Source organism: Scomber scombrus, chromosome 21 (genome assembly GCF_963691925.1).
Source record: "Scomber scombrus chromosome 21, fScoSco1.1, whole genome shotgun sequence".
NCBI lineage: Eukaryota > Metazoa > Chordata > Actinopteri > Scombriformes > Scombridae > Scomber > Scomber scombrus.
Genome location: NC_084990.1, coordinates 9,020,928 through 9,037,637, shown reverse-complemented (window position 1 = coordinate 9,037,637; position 16,710 = coordinate 9,020,928). Strand labels below are relative to the sequence as shown.

Genomic DNA, 16,710 nt, shown 5'->3' with positions numbered 1-16,710 from the left:
AATCTGATGTGAGCATGGCAGGAGAACCACTGATTTTTGAATGTGTTTGATTTAGAACTCATTCAATGTGCATCTATATGTGCATATATGCAGGCACTTTATCTTTCTGTTGCCATGGTAACCTCTAACTAACCAAATGGTCCTTGAGGCGACAAGAATGTCACACAGTTTCTTTAAAAGAAGTAGCACAAAGATCTGCAGTGAGATTTTCACTGAACGTTCTACACCAGCAGCAGTAACTTTTTTCTTTTTAAAGGTAACCGTAAATCTGGCCTGTCCCTGACCTGGAAGGAGCCTCTCCCGACTCCCGTGTACGAGATCCACCACCAGAGCAGCGTGGACTCCAACCCTTATGTCAGCCTGGAGAGCCCCCCTGCCTCGCCTCAGCACTCAGACGGAGGTCTCAACACACTGACCCGCCGCAAGAAACTGTTCACCTTCTCCCGCCCCCCTCGCAGCCGTGACACCGACAAGTTCCTGGACGCCCTGAGCGAACAGCTGGGCCACCCGGTCACTCTGGTGGACGACTTCGTACCCGGGGAGAACGACTATGAGGAGGTGAGGAAGAGCCGCCCCCAAATAACAGCATCATCAGTTGTAGTTTTACACACACATACAGTACATGCTTTGTTTGTATATGCAGGTGTTGACATGCTTTTTTGAGTTTAGGATGTTAGTATTGCAGAGTATAAATAATTACTATTATTTATCTTATTTGGATACCAGTATGTTATTTCAATTAGATTGTGACACATTAGTATGATTACTGTAAACAGATGAAATTTCATGGCAGTCTTAATACTTTCACTGCCAAAAATTGTGAAGTTTTCAACACTTTTTAGGCTGAAGAACAGAACAGCACCCTTTCTGTGTGCATACTGCATAGTTTCCATGCAATCTGATACAGCAGCAGACTGTATGAGCAGTGACTGTACAGGCCAGCAGTTTATAGTAATTATACTAATGTCTCATTGTTACTGTAGTACTGCATTATTTATATGTCAAATAAAGTATCATTAACAGATAATCTTACTGTCTGTGCGTTTGCTTATAAGCAAATAATAAGCCAATTCACATTTGATTGGAAGTAATGACGTTGTAGTGTTGCATGTTGACATTAGAGCAGCTCTAATGTGTGCTACAATGAAAACTTGTGTCACATGAACAGATATATCAAGGTGGTTGTCATGGTTTCAGAAGAAGAGGTGTGCCTGTAAGTAAAAACACGATTAACCTACAGTAGAGTCTAATTATACCTGCCTGTTCCTGACTAGAAATTTAAGGTTATAATATAATAAGGTGCTTGCTGATTTTAATTTAGGGTGCTACTCTCCCCATTTGTCACATGAGCAGAATTCAGTGTTGCAACCATTAAAAAAAAAAAACGTTGTATGCAAACTTATCACATTATAATAGTACATTTCTTGTGTTCCATACTTAGATGAGTAGGAGTACTAATCATATTTAAGTGCATGTTTTAAAGCTATGTTGATTAACAGGTTTTTTTTTTCTTTTATTCTATATTGTTGCTTTTTATGGCACTTTTTGTCCAATAAGTAGTTAAAAAACAATTTTGCACTTTTATAATTAAAACATAAGTTTGACTTTTGAAGCTTTCTTAATGATAAAGTTTCTGTTTCTAGATATCCAACAAATATTCAGAGCCTAAATAAGCCTAAAAATAACCAGATCACATAGCAGATTTACAGCATATTGATAAGCAAGAGTATAAAAGTAAGAGTTTGGATCCTATTTGAAGTTTCAAAGGGTCTGATTGTGTAGCTCTCTTCCCTCCAGATGAGCTTCCAGGAGGATCAGGAAATGGGGTTCATGCCTCGCCGGCTCAGCAGCGGCAGCAGCGAGGATCACAGTAGCAGCGACGAGGCCTCCTCTCCCACCTACTCCTCAGGCTCTGAACACATCCCACCACCGCCCACCCAGAGCCCCCCGCCTCCCCCGCCCTTCCAGTCCTTGATACCGCCTCCTGTCCAATTCATCGACCCCATGCCACCCATCCGCTTCTCCCCGGAGCACGTCCCCCGCAGCCGGATGCCCTTCCAGCCGCACCACCCCATCATCCCTCCTCCCCCGCCCCCTCCCAGGACCCTCCTGTCCAGCCGCTCTCCTCTACACACGGTGCTCCACGGCGCAGAGGAGGCGGAGAAGACTCACCAGCGCTTCCAGGCCACCACCCGCCTCTCGCACGGCCTCACCGCCCTGGGCAGCAGCACCACCCTGCGCTCGTCCCAGCCGTCCCGCCCCTGCTACCTCCCGCGGCAGCTCAGCCAGCCCCAGCCCATTCGCCAGCCGTCCCCCCAGCCGTCCCCTCAGGTGCTGAGGCCAAGCCACCTCGTCCTCCAGAGGCACCACCAGCTCCACCACCAACACAGCTACCAGGGCCCGCTGCCCACATCCCTGGAGGATCACAGCCCGTCCCAGTGTCAGAGCCAAGGCCCTGCAGCATCCTCGCTACTCTCCCAGACTCCGGCTTCTCACTCTTCCCTCCCCACCCACACTAAAACCTATGAAACCCTGCGACCGGAGCACCAGTCAACACAGGTAACATCTGCATTTACAGGACTGTAGCTAATTGGTTAATCTAAAAAAAAAAAAAAAAGATGAAGAAGGTTTCATTATTTCACCTTCAGATTGGAATGAAAGATTAAATTGTATTATCACTCTGAAAATGTATAGAAAAGGACAACACGGATGTGCAGTGCAGCAATACCATAGAAATGAGTGCCTAGCAACAGACGAAAAAAGAGAAATGGCATCACAGAGGTTACCACTCCGACTAAAGCCCTGTGGTCATCTTTGGAAAATAGAAAACCTTGTTAAGATTTGACAGTTTTTTTTTAGGAGCTGCTTCTGTCACACATTTTAAGAGCACATCATCATGGCACAATGAAAGTGACTCCCAAATATCTGCCCATGTTTAACAACAGATGTGGTAGAAGCAATCTGTCAGCTCAAACATCTGCGTGCAGTCTTAAGAGTGATCACACCCACAGTTGGCTGGTTTAGATCCAAGTATAACTGGATATTCATTGTGTTTGCTACACGTGATGGAGAACAGACAATAAAAACAACTCATGTTTACCAAAATGATGTCACGTGGCTTCCCTCAAGGTTTTGGAAAGCAGATGGGGGACGAGATAACTGCTTATTGTACACATTCTATGCAAGAACAATATTCTGTTCCCCTGTTAAGAATATCTTGTTTAAATGTTCTTCCAGGCACCCCCGCCTCCACCTCCACCCCTGCCCCCACCCTGTGACCCGCCTCCACTGCCCAAGCCAGGCCACGCTTCGGACGCCAACCACATGAGCGTGAAGAGGCTGCGATGGGAGCAGGTGGAGAACTCCGAGGGGACCATATGGGGTCAGGTGAGTGGTGAGCTCTTTATCCTCAAATGCAGGAGATAAAATAAACACTTGAGAGTCATTTGATCCGAATGGTTTCTTCAGCCGTGGTAGATGAACTGAAGAAAGTAAAAGCTCTCAGTATGAAAGTGTAACCTCACCTTTGAGTCTTCCCACCTTGGCTGTGAGTTTTCTCACTCCTCCTACTTGCCATACTCGGGAAAAAAACCTACTCATCTGCTCTGTTATGTGTCTGATGAGTCATCGGAGCAAAAATCTTGTTTTTTTGTAAATAGAATAACATGCTGGATCTTATCTGCTCATATTTACCAAAAGGCTCTAGTCTGCAACCCTTTCAGACACAGATAAAGTCTGGTATTTGCACTTGTGCACAACACTGACTTTAAGGAATATTTTTAGTCTTCTGCATATAGGTTACAAAACCTTGAATGTGCCTTTGGAGAGTACAGAGTGTGTCCTTGTCTGTGTTTAGCTCGGCGAGGACTCGGACTACGACAAGCTCACTGACATGGTGAAGTATTTGGACCTTGACCTGCACTTTGGTACTCAACGCAGATCCAGTGAGTGGTTATTCGATCTTATTACCCTTTAATATGTCATATGTTTGTGTACACCATGCTCAGTATCATACAGAATCTGTGTTTGTATGAATCATAACTATCAAATAATACATCTGCATTGCATGAGAGTATATGTGTGTGTATATTTATATAGCTATTGACATCACCTGTTTTGTTTGTACCTTCACAGTTATGATGTTCTCCATAATCTGCTTTGGAGCTGCACCCTTCACCTGCTCATCCATTCTCCATAAGGCACCATACCCCACCTCCCCTCCCCCTTTTCTCATGTCTGACAGAGTTCAGTAATAACTCAGCTCTGCCAGAAGAAACTCTTATGTATTGAAGCTATCCTTGACAGAGCATTTTGATCTCGGGAGAGTGAAATGGCAGAGCTGTGTTATTAACCCATCAACCTAACACCTGTAGCCACTGTGTGTATGTGTGTATGTATGTGTGTGTGTGTGTGTGTGTGTGTGTGTGTGTGTGTATGTGTGTCTGTGTGTGTTTTTAATTCTCGGTGCCTGGAGAACACATCCTTACACCGTTATTAAAATTTTCAGTCTCTCCTCCAGAGCCAGCCTTCCTGCCAGAGAACTTTAAAAAGAAAGACGTGGTGGAGATTCTGTCGCATAAGAAAGCCTACAACGCATGTGAGTACGACGACGACGCGGCCGCAGGTCACACACACGTGTGAAAGGCCGAGGCTCAAGCCTGCGAGACTACAGCGTAATAACAACTAAAACAGTATTTTTGTAATTTGTTCCACAGCAGAGTTTCATTTGGCAAAAACTGCCTTCAGTGCAAAGAAAAAAACCCACTACCAATTTACTAAGAATGTACCACTTCAAAAACTATAAATGCAATATGCATAACTTAACATGCATTCACTTAACTTTTAATGATTTTTTTTCACACGGTTGTATTTTTTTCATACAACTATCACATTGAAAACATGGTTAGTGAAACATTTAACATGTTGTTTCAGTTGTTTCTCTGTCAGCTCATTTGCTGTGTGAGAATGTACAAAAGATTTGAGCCTATGATCAATCTGAAGTCACATGTAATGAGGGGACACACCAGATTGGTTACCTGGTGTTTGCTAAAGAAGCAGAGAGCAGGAAGGAGTAAAAAGAAGCAGCTGAGATGTAGGGGTGTGTGAATGAAAGGTGTGAACATTTATTTATTCATCGCTGTGATGTGGATGAAAATCTGTGACTGATTATATAAATGACAGGTAAGATATGGAGCAATAAACAGGCTGAAGTAGTTTGATCATTTTATTTCAAGTTTTTCCCGAAATATTCTTCTTTAATGTGATTTAATTGGAGAGTATAACAGCTTTTGGAACATGCATTTGCTGTTGTGGTGTTTTGGTGTTTGTCTTTGTGTAACAGCCAATGAAACTGTTGTGAAATTTGAGCCAAAATAAAAAATTGTAATATAAGTGAAAAGCTCATTTTTATCAGTTTGTTTAGGTTAACTAACTAAAAGTGTCCATTGTATTAATGTGGTATATCATAATTTTAGGAGTAATATCTGTAATGTCTCGTAAGAATAAACAGCTTTCTGTATATAACAAAAGAAAAAGTAATGAGAAAATGATCATTTTGGCCAAAAAGCCTAATTTGTTTTTTTTCTCATCGAGAATACTTTCATTAGATCTGACCTCGCTTCTTCACTGTTATATTAGGTAAATTATACATTACTATACTGTGGATGATGGGTTTAATTTCCTGTTAAGAAGGATATGTTCTGCAGTTATCACATCTATAATTTCAGCATGTTTCATAACCAGGTTTATACTGTAATTTTAGATTTCACAGTAAATTTGACAACGCAGAAACACAGTGAAAAGTATGAGTAATACACGGTGGAAAATTACACATCATCGCAGGGGAGTGAAGGTTTTTTTTCTGCATTTAAGAACACGTTGATTCTAGTATGACTATAATTTTGTTCATAATGTTTCATCCGCTACCTGTACTCCCATGTGTCTTTCGCTCCTATTCTCCTCCTCCTCCTCTTCCTCCTCTTCCTCCTCCTGCTCTTCCCCTCTGCAGCCATCCTCATCGCCCATCTCAAGCTGTCCCCTACGGAACTGCGACAGGTCCTGATGAACATGTCCACCGATAGGCTGGAGCCGGCGCACATCAAGCAGCTGCTGCTCTACGCCCCCAACGACGAAGAGGTCAAACAGTACGAGCTGTTTGAGCAAGACCCGGCCAAACTGAGCGGGCCGGACCAGTTCATTTTCCAGGTACGGAAAGAAAATTCCAAGTGAACGAAGTTGTAAAAATCAAGATAGGATGATGTAATTGAAGTGTTTGTGTGTTTCAGATGTTGATGGTGCCTGAGTATAAGACCCGTCTGCGGAGCCTCCACTTCAAGACAACCCTGCAGGAGAGGACGGAGGAGATGAAAGTGGCGTACGACTACATCTACAAAGCGTCAGTGGAGCTGAAGACCAGCAAGAAACTGGCCAAAATCCTTGAGGTAAAACTCCACTGGAGGTGAAATTAATGCCAACCAATCATTTTGTATGTTTTCAGCAGTTATTAAGATATTTTTTTACTCGCAGTTTGTTCTTGCAATGGGGAATTACCTGAACAACGGCCAGCCCAAGAGTCACAGGACGACCAGTTTTAAGATTAACTTCCTAACTGAGGTACATAGTGTTCGCCTGTGCTTTAACCGTGTTCTTAGTTTTCACTCTCTGGATGATCGTGTCTCATTCTCTCCTTCTTTCTCGTAGCTAAGCACAACCAAAACAGTGGATGGGAAATCCACCTTTCTCCACATTCTGGCCAAGTCTTTGTGCCAACACTTCCCTGAGCTGCTCAACTTTTCCAGAGACCTTACAACAGTTCCTCTGGCAGCCAAGGGTAAGATGATGTTACAGCAGCAGAGCTCGTCAACTCTGTTTTCCTTCCTCACAAACATTTAGTAGTAGAGTGTAGTCATTCATGCTGTCAATGCTAATTCACAGACTTGTTGAAAAGCATAAAATTTAATGCAAATGTATGCCTTGTTTGTTCAAATTGCTTCTTACACATTCTGCAAGTTGTTCAAATGTGATGTGCTCTCACTTGTGGGCAAACATCAACACATTTCCTTGCTGCTGTTACTGTTCTGGCAACTCTTCACCTCATTTCTCCTTCTGATTGGTCCAGTGAACCAGAGGGCCATCACAGTAGAGCTGAGTGACCTGCACTCCACCATCCAGGACATCAGGACGGCCTGTCTGAAGATCCCGCCCACCTCTGAGGACCACTTTGCCTCTGTCATGAGCGTACGCTAAAAGCTGATAAACTTCAAAGCTTTTAGAAATTAGTGGGTTTTTAAAAGCCACTACAGATATTTAAGAAGCTGCTAATTGCTAATATTTTGCTTCATTTGTATATTTTGGACAATTTAATGCCAAAAATTAACTCTGAATACAGAATAGCATATTATGTAACTGTTTTTAGCACCAGTATCCTGACTTTTAGTCCCTAGTATCTAGGGATTATAGTATTTAGGCCCAATCCTCAATACATGCCCACATCTTTTTTACACCTACAGTTTGTCATGTAGATTTATACATTTGTAGTCTCCAAGGCCAAGCTGAGGTAACCCTGATGACATCACTGTGACATCATCAGGGCTATTGAAAGCTCCCCCGAAGCCACAGAAGACACAACACACCTGTTTATACAGCGATTTTTACAGTACTGTTCATGGCAACTAAACTGTCTTTGATGTGTAAATGTAAATGTTTGACCTATTGCAACTTACAGAGCTTTCTGGAAAACAGCCACCCTGCGATCCAGTCTCTGGAGTCTCTGCAGACCCGAGCCATGGAGGAGTTTACTAAGGTGGCCTCCTACTTTGGAGAAGACAGCAAGTCCTCCAACACAGAGTCCTTTTTCGGCATTTTTGCAGAATTCATCTCCAAGTTTGAGGTGAGTAGCTACCGTTCTGATCTGTTTGTATAGATGTAATGTATAGGAAGAACCAGCTAGACTTAATATGACTTGCTCCTGAAAGTGAGCGATTCATATTTCAATATACACAGCAGGTGTTTGACAGATTCTAACTTGCAAAAATAAGTAGATACTCTCTCACAGAGTGAAGACAGCATGCAGCTAGAAACTTATTTTGTGGAATAACCAGTTGTGATCTAAATCTGGAAATATGTGCACTATTATCCAGTCAAAATGAGTATAAATCAGATCAGATTATGGGTATTTGTTTTTGCAGAGAGCTCTGAGTGAGACCCAGACCCCAGAAAACCCCAGAAGCCCCAGACTGTCTTCCCCTCTGGCCTGGTAGATGCAAGAAATGCGGGCAGATGTCGGGCCAAACCGACAGGGCAGTCGGCTCCATTTTCAGTCTGCTCTCCACAACCAAAGTGCCAAGATCACACACAGAGACACTCGAAACCAACGGGAAGAGAGATCACTTCATCTATAGCAAAGAGAAAGAGACAAAAAAAATGAAAAATCTGTAGATAATTACAACAGTTAACGAGTGCCCCGTGTGCAGCAGTGCTGTTATTTCAGGTGCTGGGTAGAGCAGGAACATTCAGGTCTCCAAAGGTCAACAGGAACTCACCGCACACTGAAGACTCAAACCAGTTTATTCCATTGCATACATCTCTTTTTAACACAAGGTAGAAAGTAAAAGATATATAAGAGAAAGCATCCATGTTCATTTAATCACTTCTGTGCATTTCAGTGCTGCATTAAAATGAGATGTTAGCAATGAAAACTGGTGTGGACATTTACAGATAAGTTATTATTTATTATATGACTATATAAAGTTTATATTTTCTATCAGATCATATTTGAACAATTGTAAAGATTAAGCGTAGATGTAGAGTGACGACAGTTATCAGGTAGTTTAGTTTTACTCACTGCCTCCCAAGTATTATGGGAATCTATAACAACTGTTTGACATTTTGGGAATGTGGTTATATGCTTTTTGAGAGTTAGATGGTGGTTAGCTTAGCTTAGCATAAAGACTGGAAATGGGGGTAAACTGGTAGCCTGGGTCTGTTCAAAGACAGCCACTCTAAAGCTCATGTTTTATCTCGTTTAATCATTTAATTGCTACAAAATAAACAATTTTACAGGGCATATTTGCTGTTATTAGCCTACTAACATATGCAGGACTATTTCTTGGCTGGAAACAGTGATTTCCCAAAAGTCTCTGCTAGCTGCCTGGCAACCCTAATGGTGATGACAAGACTCCACCATTAAACAAACAAGATTTTTTGTTAATAAAAGAGTTTTAGGGATGCTGGTATATGGATTTTGGATGAAGTAAGGCTAGCTGGTTCCCTGTTTTTCCAGTCTTATTCTAAGCTAAGCTAACTGTAACTGTAGGCTTAGCTGCAGCTTCATATTTACTGTACAAATGTAAGAGTGGTATCAATGTTCTCATCTAACTCTCAGCAGGAAAGCAAATATATTTCCCAGAATGTCTATTCCTTAATATTACTTCCTTTACACAGGGAGCTAAAGTCAAAGTCATTGACACTTTGAGCACACTTCACATTACATCTCTTAATTGTCAATGAAAAAGTTGCATTAGCCACCTAGCTGCCAGTATACAAGAGGGTGGACATGGTTAACTTTTGCTTCAGCTCCCTATAACCGTATGATCAAGGATGGAGACGATACATTTTTGATCAAGCGGTTAACACTTTTGTAAGAAGCAGTGTCACAAACTCCAGCCATCACATCCCGACTGGACTCAACCCTGATCTTAAACTAACACTGAAATCTGTCCAATCACACCAGTTTGCAGCAAATGTACCAGAAACTATAGGAGCCGTAGTCGTCAGCCATTCAGCATGTTTTGTTCTTCCTTGTGAGGAACCTCATTTATTTGCGAGCCATCATTCAGTACAATATTGCACCTTTCACAGTGAGGCGACACCGACTTACAGCCGCGCACCATTATATGAGACCCATTGTTAAGTCTGGCTCATACATCATCTGTTTCACGACGTGTGTGGGTGGAATAGTAAATCTTTTTAACAGTTAGTGTCCTTTTTTTTTTAGTCAGTACAGAAAGATAAATGCCAGCTTTTGTGTGAAGGCCGAGCTGAGTGCTCTGGGCAGAGAGTACAGCTAATAGTTATGTACTTTGAGTATTTCAGCCCTGCTTAAAGAAGTGGGCGGCTGCTGGATGAATGAACTGTCAAACGTGTGGAGGAGGAAAAAAACAACAACATCCTACTGTAAATGGTCATTTCCTGCTTCTCTGATCTACAGTGTATCTGTAGTTTTGTTGTATTTCACGTTGATGAATTATGTTGAGATTGTAAATTTCACTGTTTTTGCTATGCACTGCTCATCATTTTCATTTTGTACTGTATGCTCGTTTGTCCTCCAAGTCTTAGTTTATTTTCTTATTGGGGATACCAAGAGTGTCACGAGGAAATTACTGTTTCTATTTCTTCTTCTTGCACAGCTTTAGTCCAGCTTACGAGGTGACCGCGATCTCGTAAAATGCAATCCTAGCTGCTACTAGTGTAGTAACAGTGTTTCTTGTCCAAATCAATTGCATGTTGGTGCAGTTAATGTATTAAGATGTGCAGCTGGTAGCATTTACCCTCCCTGGATATTTAGGTTTTAAAATGAATACACTTCTGTTCGTCTAGTTAGGTTGATTTATTTGTCACTGACAGGTTCCCTTTTATAACTGTTTTATATGTTTTCATGGAAAGTTGCTCATGTTTTGTGATCGTTTTACCTTTTATGTTTGGTTCGATGCTTTCAGATGAAGGATATGTTTTTTTTGATCTATGAAAAACATCATGCTTGAAAGTAAAGACTGCCTTACTTTATCTGTGCCTCCTGAATTAATTCTTCCTATTCTGAATCTACTCTACTTTCATACTAGGGAGGTTAATTTGGTAATGTTTACAGGAGTTGGTAGCTGTCACACACAAGCACATTAACCATGGACACATTTGTATAGTTTCTTCATATACTTTATTTTCTTTGGAAAGGGGGTATATCCAAGCATTCATATTACATGTTTTTATTCTGTATTTAAGCTCACCAGACGGCATACATACAAAACTATGGAGCTTAAAAATGCAGCATTATCACTTCTAGTTTAATGGCATTTGTTCGTCTTGATGCCGAGGGATAAGGCAGCGAGGTACAGGAGCAAAGAGAGCAAGGAGGGGATTATTAATGCATGATTGTCTCTGAAAAACTGAATGAAACCTGTTTTTCAGGGCAATTGCGGCATCCAAGACTTTCTCCATTGGTACCATATCGGATCAGTTCTCTGGGAACCAAACTCTGCATTATATTTGAGGCCAACAAGCAAAGCTTACACAGAAAATACAACAAAGCCATTTGAAAAAAAAACAATCTTTTGACCTGGCAAAATCTAACACCACATCACTACTGAGGCTCCACAGCGCCGTGTGCTCTCAGCTCAGTGGGAAAGACTGACGAAAAAAAAGGAGAAAAAAACCCCCTCAAAACCAGTTCACTAGGAAACCACTCATTGAGTTTGGCCTGCGCTTAAGTGCAACATCAGCTGTTTATGCGTCTCTCTGTCCCGGGTGAAGAGGCTGGTTAAGCACTTCTTTAATTACAAAAAAAAAAAAAAGTCTTCACTACATTCACTCACACGCAGCCTGTTGTGTGTAATGCGCCGGTAAACACCAGAGAAAACACAGACAGATGGGAGAAACAGAAAGGCAAAAAAAATACTGACTGCATTCAGGCTGGGAGGGCAGCTAACCTCCTGCTACTTCAGCTTCCAAAGATAAACCACAAAAAAAAAAAGAAACAAATTTTAAATAGACTTTTTTTTTTTGCTGTAACGATACAGAACCATACACGACTTCTATTGCAGAGGGTCAAAATCACCTTCCTTACATCCCTGAAACATACTTGTCACCAAGACGGCTTCTTGGAAATACTGCGGTGCTAGGAGCCAAGTATATCCTCCATACAGTAAATATATAAATGCTTGAATTCTTATGACGTGGTTCTGGGGGGAACCGATAAGGCATGATTTACATTTAAAGACTGCATTAATTACGTCAAGCCACAGGGAATGTGTGTGTTTTTTTTAACTCAGTAAATAAATACAAGAGCGAGAAAAAAAAGGGGGATATGGGAGGGGGGGTTTTCATACACATAAAAAAAAAAAGAAAAGTGTTTGAGACGACTGGAAACCTGCAGTCACCAGCTACACTTAAACAGTTTTGGTTTCTACTTCACCTGCTGACCTCTTCCCTTCCCCCTCCTGTGCTGTAGAAATACCTCTTCTTTTATTGTTCTAAGGCCATTTTCAACATTAAAAAATACAAAAACACCTCACACCAAATTCAAAACGAGTCTCAGAAGTCCGTATTTTGGCATTTCCTCTGACTCTCTCCCCCCCCCCCCAACTTCCATGTGGCCTTCCTCCGTAACAGCATCCAGCTGTTGCATCATCGTTAACACGGTTGACAGTCGTTTGAACGCTTCCTTCCTCAGACTCTGCTGATTGTCTGGAGCTTGTTCTGCAGGAGCTACAGTCTAAAGAAAGAGGTGGTGTGTGTGTGTGTGTGTGTGTGTGTGTGTGTGTGTGTGTGTGTGTGTGTGTGTGTGTGTGTGTGTGTGTTGCAGTATAGAGGCTTTGCAGTGGTATTCTCCTCGCAAGCGACATCCGGCGCCATAGTGGAGGTCAAAGGCACTCTCCAGTCAGTAAATAATGGCTAGCGACAGCTTTAGCGGCTCGGCTGAAGATGAGCACTACCTGCAGGAGGCTGATGCGTTGTGGGTGGAGGTCGGTGCAGTTACACTACGAGTCAAAGCGAGAGGCTCAATATGATGATATGCTTCTGAATTGAGATGACTGCAACATAGAAAAAGGCAGCTATCATCTGTACTGTGACTCAGGCTGCTACTATGTATTATTCTCACTATCAATTCACGTGCTAATCGATGTGTTGAGCTAACTCATATTGTCTCGAGTGATCGTTTGCTTTATAAAAAGCCAGAAATGAATGCCTGTTAATCATCTATCAATCGACTAATCTATTAATAGACAAGTTTCAGCTTCAAGTTACATGATATATACTTTAAATGTAAAGGTATGTGTTTATAACTTTGATATCCAACTAACTTGTGTGTGTAATTATGGCAAGTGATTGATGTATGATGCTGTTACAAACACTGGTAAATGCTTTAAATACATTAGAATGTAAAGCTGCAACGATTAGTCGATTAGTTGATCAACAGATAATTAATCTGCAACTATTTGAATAACTGAATGATTGTTTTTGTGGTTGATGTAAGCAAAAAGGCCTCAAATCTGCACGTAGCTTCTCAAATGTGAGAATTTTTTCTAGTTTTCTGTTTCAAACATGACAGCAAACTGAATATATCCATATCCTTTTATATTTTATAGACAAAATTGATCGATTGAAAAAGTTATCAGCAGATTTATTGATAATGAAAATAATTGTTAGCTGCAACTTTAGTAAGAATGTAAATGAGCTGTAGACCTCCATCATGGCTGCCAGAAGGTGCATTATGTCACATTAAGGTCCATCACAGGGTGGACTGAGAGAGGATAACAGCAGACTTTCTGAGGAGGGATGTTACGCTACAAGAGGAGGCTAAATTATGTGTGTGTGTGTAGATGATGAGAGGAGATGCGTGTGGGAGGGCGGGGGGCTGTGTGTGTGTGTGTGTGTGCGAGACCAAAGCGTGTCATCGTCTCCTGCTTTATAGGACGGTGCTTTCAGTGTCCAGGTCACAGTCTCTGAGAGGAGGCAGGGAGGAGGCTGGCTGCTGGTCTACAGCGAACTCAGGGACCAAAGCTCGACTCAGCCCTTTGAAAGACATTGCCGGGTCTGGAGAGCAAAAGAAGGGATGAAAGAAAAACAAGTCACTTTGAGTAGACAGTGAAAAAGCAGTTACATGCATTTTTAATTAAAACAAAACAATAAAAAAATACATTTAAAACACTGTTGTTTATACTTGTAAGCAATGGCTAATATGTTTTCCATGCAACACTCCATAAACCTCCATAAAAGAAATAAAGACACTACTCATGCCTGCATTATATGAACAATGCCCATAATCACAAACATGTGCTGCTTCTCTCTGCTGTATTTAAACATTTAAAGCTGATGCAATTGTGGCATTCAGTGAAACAGTGTCATATTTTCCATAGCTTAAGCAGCAACAGCAGCAGCAGCAGCAGCAAAGGCAGAGCAGTGTAAAGCTCTTCTGTCGAGGGTGGAGGTCTGACCAGCAGGTGGTGGTGTTTGGTCAGAGACTGGGAATCGGAGGGTGCAGCAGGCAATGAGAGCAGATTGGAAAATGTGAAGCAGAGCGGTTTCGAATTTATCAGCCGTGTGACCAGATGTGCTGGAAATTCCCAATTTACATATGAACACATTGCTTGACAAGAGAAGCTGAAACTAGTCGATGTTTGGCCGTAGATTAGAATACATAAATAAATAAAATAAAAAATCTGAACGTGCATTATGAACACACACAAACTTGAATGTACAACTGAGACATTAGTGAGATATAAACATGCATGTTGGAGTTACACATGCTGGATAGTGGCGCTGACATTTAAAACTCAGAATCACTACAACACCTACAATGACAAACAAACACTGTGTCACATTTTATATAAAAAAAACAAGAAACAAAAACGAGAGTTAAGAGTTTGAAAGTGACCTCAGTTCTGCACTTCAAAACATATCTGCCTGCTTTCGTAAGATTTAATCAGTTTCAAACCCTCACAGTGTTACTGATGGTCATGTTTCAGTGATGGGAAAAGATGATGACTCATGATAAATGATTGCCCTGGTGCAAGAGTGCCGTACTACACATCACAGCCCTTTGATTCTGCAGTGCTTTTCTTTCCACGTTCCAATAACCAATAACTAACCCTAACAGCATCATGTTAAATGTATATATATCTTAAAATGAAGGTGAACAGGTGACTGCTGGATGAGCCATCAACTATAGGAAAACTGATGATCATCAATATATAGGTGTCAAAAACTAAGAAAGCAAAAGTACATCATTAACAGTCAGACAAAACCTCAAATAGATCAAATAAAATATAAATAAAATAAATAAAGAGAAATGAAAGTAAAACACTAGAACATTAGTTTTTGCCAGTGTTAGGTCCATGTACATTTTCTCTAAACTGGCCTGAATCAGACATTTCTAGACATGATTGTTCTTTATTGGATGACTGTAGAAAATACGAACCCTCTAGAAGGAAGTTCAGGGACTTCATATCTGTGTGAGGAGGCACATGTTAAGTGGATATCTTTTTAAAGTCCTTGAAAAGTTAAGAGAATCATTTTATCATTCCCTCCTCGTCCACTGACTGCAGTTTTCTTCCCTCCCCTGTGGGGGTTTTTGCATCCTTTGTCTTTTATATACAGTATGTTTTAGAGATTTTAAGGCCAGAAATGGAGGACTGGGTGCTTTACTCAGGGGAGCATGTGGGGCTGTGATGTGCAGTGTGACAATCTATGTCAGGTCTGGATAAATGATATCTGACAGAGGCTGCAGGCGGTACAAAATGGCCGTGGTGATGAGAAAGAGTTACATAGATAAACATGAAGTGCAGGTGCTGCCAGTGCAAGTGTCAATTAACAACAAACCTCTCACAAGTACGTCTTTAACCTGCGGAGGTATTACAATGCAAGACTATTAGAAAGAGAGCACATTAGTACTTCAGTAGTGAAATAAATTAAAGTATTCTACGTGCAGTCGTGATATGAGGAATGAGACTCACCCATCATCTTATAAGTAGTGGCACAGATCCCGTTGGTGTCACCCGTCAGTGTGGTGGGCTGTGGTGGTGGTGGGACGTTGGGTCTGTTCCTGGGTTTGGGGACGGGTCGCGGCCGGGGAAGAGAGCCTGTCTGGTAGGGAGCCGGGGACGGAGGAGCGACGGCCCCGGGGCCGTCGTGGGTGTTGGCGGAGGGCGGAGGGGTGTCCGGAGGTGTCGGGGTGTCCGGGGGTGAGGTGTCCGCGCTCTGCTGGTCCCCGCCGGGATACGCCTGCTGAGGGAGAGGGCTGGCCTGTGTAGGAGGCTCCGGAGGAGGGTGGCTGGGCGCGTGGATTGGGGGCTGGTTGCTGGAGTGGCGCCTGGGTGTGGTGCATGGCTGTAAGTTGGGGGAGGTGGGAGAGGTGGGCGAGTGGCTGGACAGAGGTCTGGGAGTGGGGCTGAAGCACTGGGATGAGCCTGAGGAGGAGGTGTGGTTCACTGAATTGCAGGGCTGGCTGGGAGGAGGGTTTGAGGGTTTGGGAGGGGCCGGAGCCTGCTTCTTGGTACCTGAAATTTGATGGAGAATCTCATGATTATTGGTGACACAAACAAACAAACAAAATCTACTTTCATCTGTAATGTTGAGTTAACTCTGAACAGTTAAAATATTGGTTTTTTTAAACATTGTTTAACAAAGAAAGAAAAAAAACTATAAAGTTCACTAGTTTACATCCACATCTGCATATTTCCAAAAATGTTGTACTATTCCTTTAAGAGCCAATAATGACAAAAAGCTTCCTTTGACTTCAGTCTGAATTTGTAATTTAATAAATTCTCAACATAATGTTGATGTGATGAGTTATGAGCTGAGCTTTGTAATCAGTCCTCTGTTAAAGGAGGCCAGAGCAGGGAAGGGAAAATCAGAGACAGCTACATGTTGGGCTACTGTGAGTGTAGAGGGACTTTTTGACGAAAAGCAGAGCATCACACATGACATTAAAGGAGGAAT

General features: G+C 42.0%; 2 protein-coding genes across 4 annotated transcripts in view; one reads left to right on the top strand and one right to left on the bottom strand.

The window, feature by feature from the left end:
* The window catches only part of grid2ipb (glutamate receptor, ionotropic, delta 2 (Grid2) interacting protein, b), a 33,836-nt gene extending 24,628 nt beyond the window's left edge, over positions 1-9,208 (top strand). The window contains exons 14-25 of the mRNA XM_062443102.1: positions 257-558; positions 1,798-2,559; positions 3,238-3,387; positions 3,857-3,944; positions 4,508-4,597; positions 6,008-6,204; positions 6,285-6,440; positions 6,526-6,612; positions 6,700-6,829; positions 7,118-7,236; positions 7,724-7,888; positions 8,187-9,208. Coding sequence (XP_062299086.1) covers positions 257-558; positions 1,798-2,559; positions 3,238-3,387; positions 3,857-3,944; positions 4,508-4,597; positions 6,008-6,204; positions 6,285-6,440; positions 6,526-6,612; positions 6,700-6,829; positions 7,118-7,236; positions 7,724-7,888; positions 8,187-8,258 — 2,318 coding nt within the window. The 3' untranslated portion in view covers positions 8,259-9,208. The remainder of the gene's footprint in view (positions 1-256; positions 559-1,797; positions 2,560-3,237; positions 3,388-3,856; positions 3,945-4,507; positions 4,598-6,007; positions 6,205-6,284; positions 6,441-6,525; positions 6,613-6,699; positions 6,830-7,117; positions 7,237-7,723; positions 7,889-8,186) is intronic.
* Positions 9,209-10,924: 1,716 nt separating this feature from the next.
* The window catches only part of arhgap17a (Rho GTPase activating protein 17a), a 30,282-nt gene continuing 24,496 nt past the window's right edge, over positions 10,925-16,710 (bottom strand). For all 3 annotated transcript variants that reach the window (XM_062443097.1, XM_062443099.1, XM_062443098.1), the window contains 2 exons: positions 15,726-16,268; positions 10,925-13,806 (listed from right to left, as the gene is read on the bottom strand). In XM_062443097.1, coding sequence (XP_062299081.1) covers positions 13,679-13,806; positions 15,726-16,268 — 671 coding nt within the window. In that variant the 3' untranslated portion in view covers positions 10,925-13,678. The remainder of the gene's footprint in view (positions 13,807-15,725; positions 16,269-16,710) is intronic.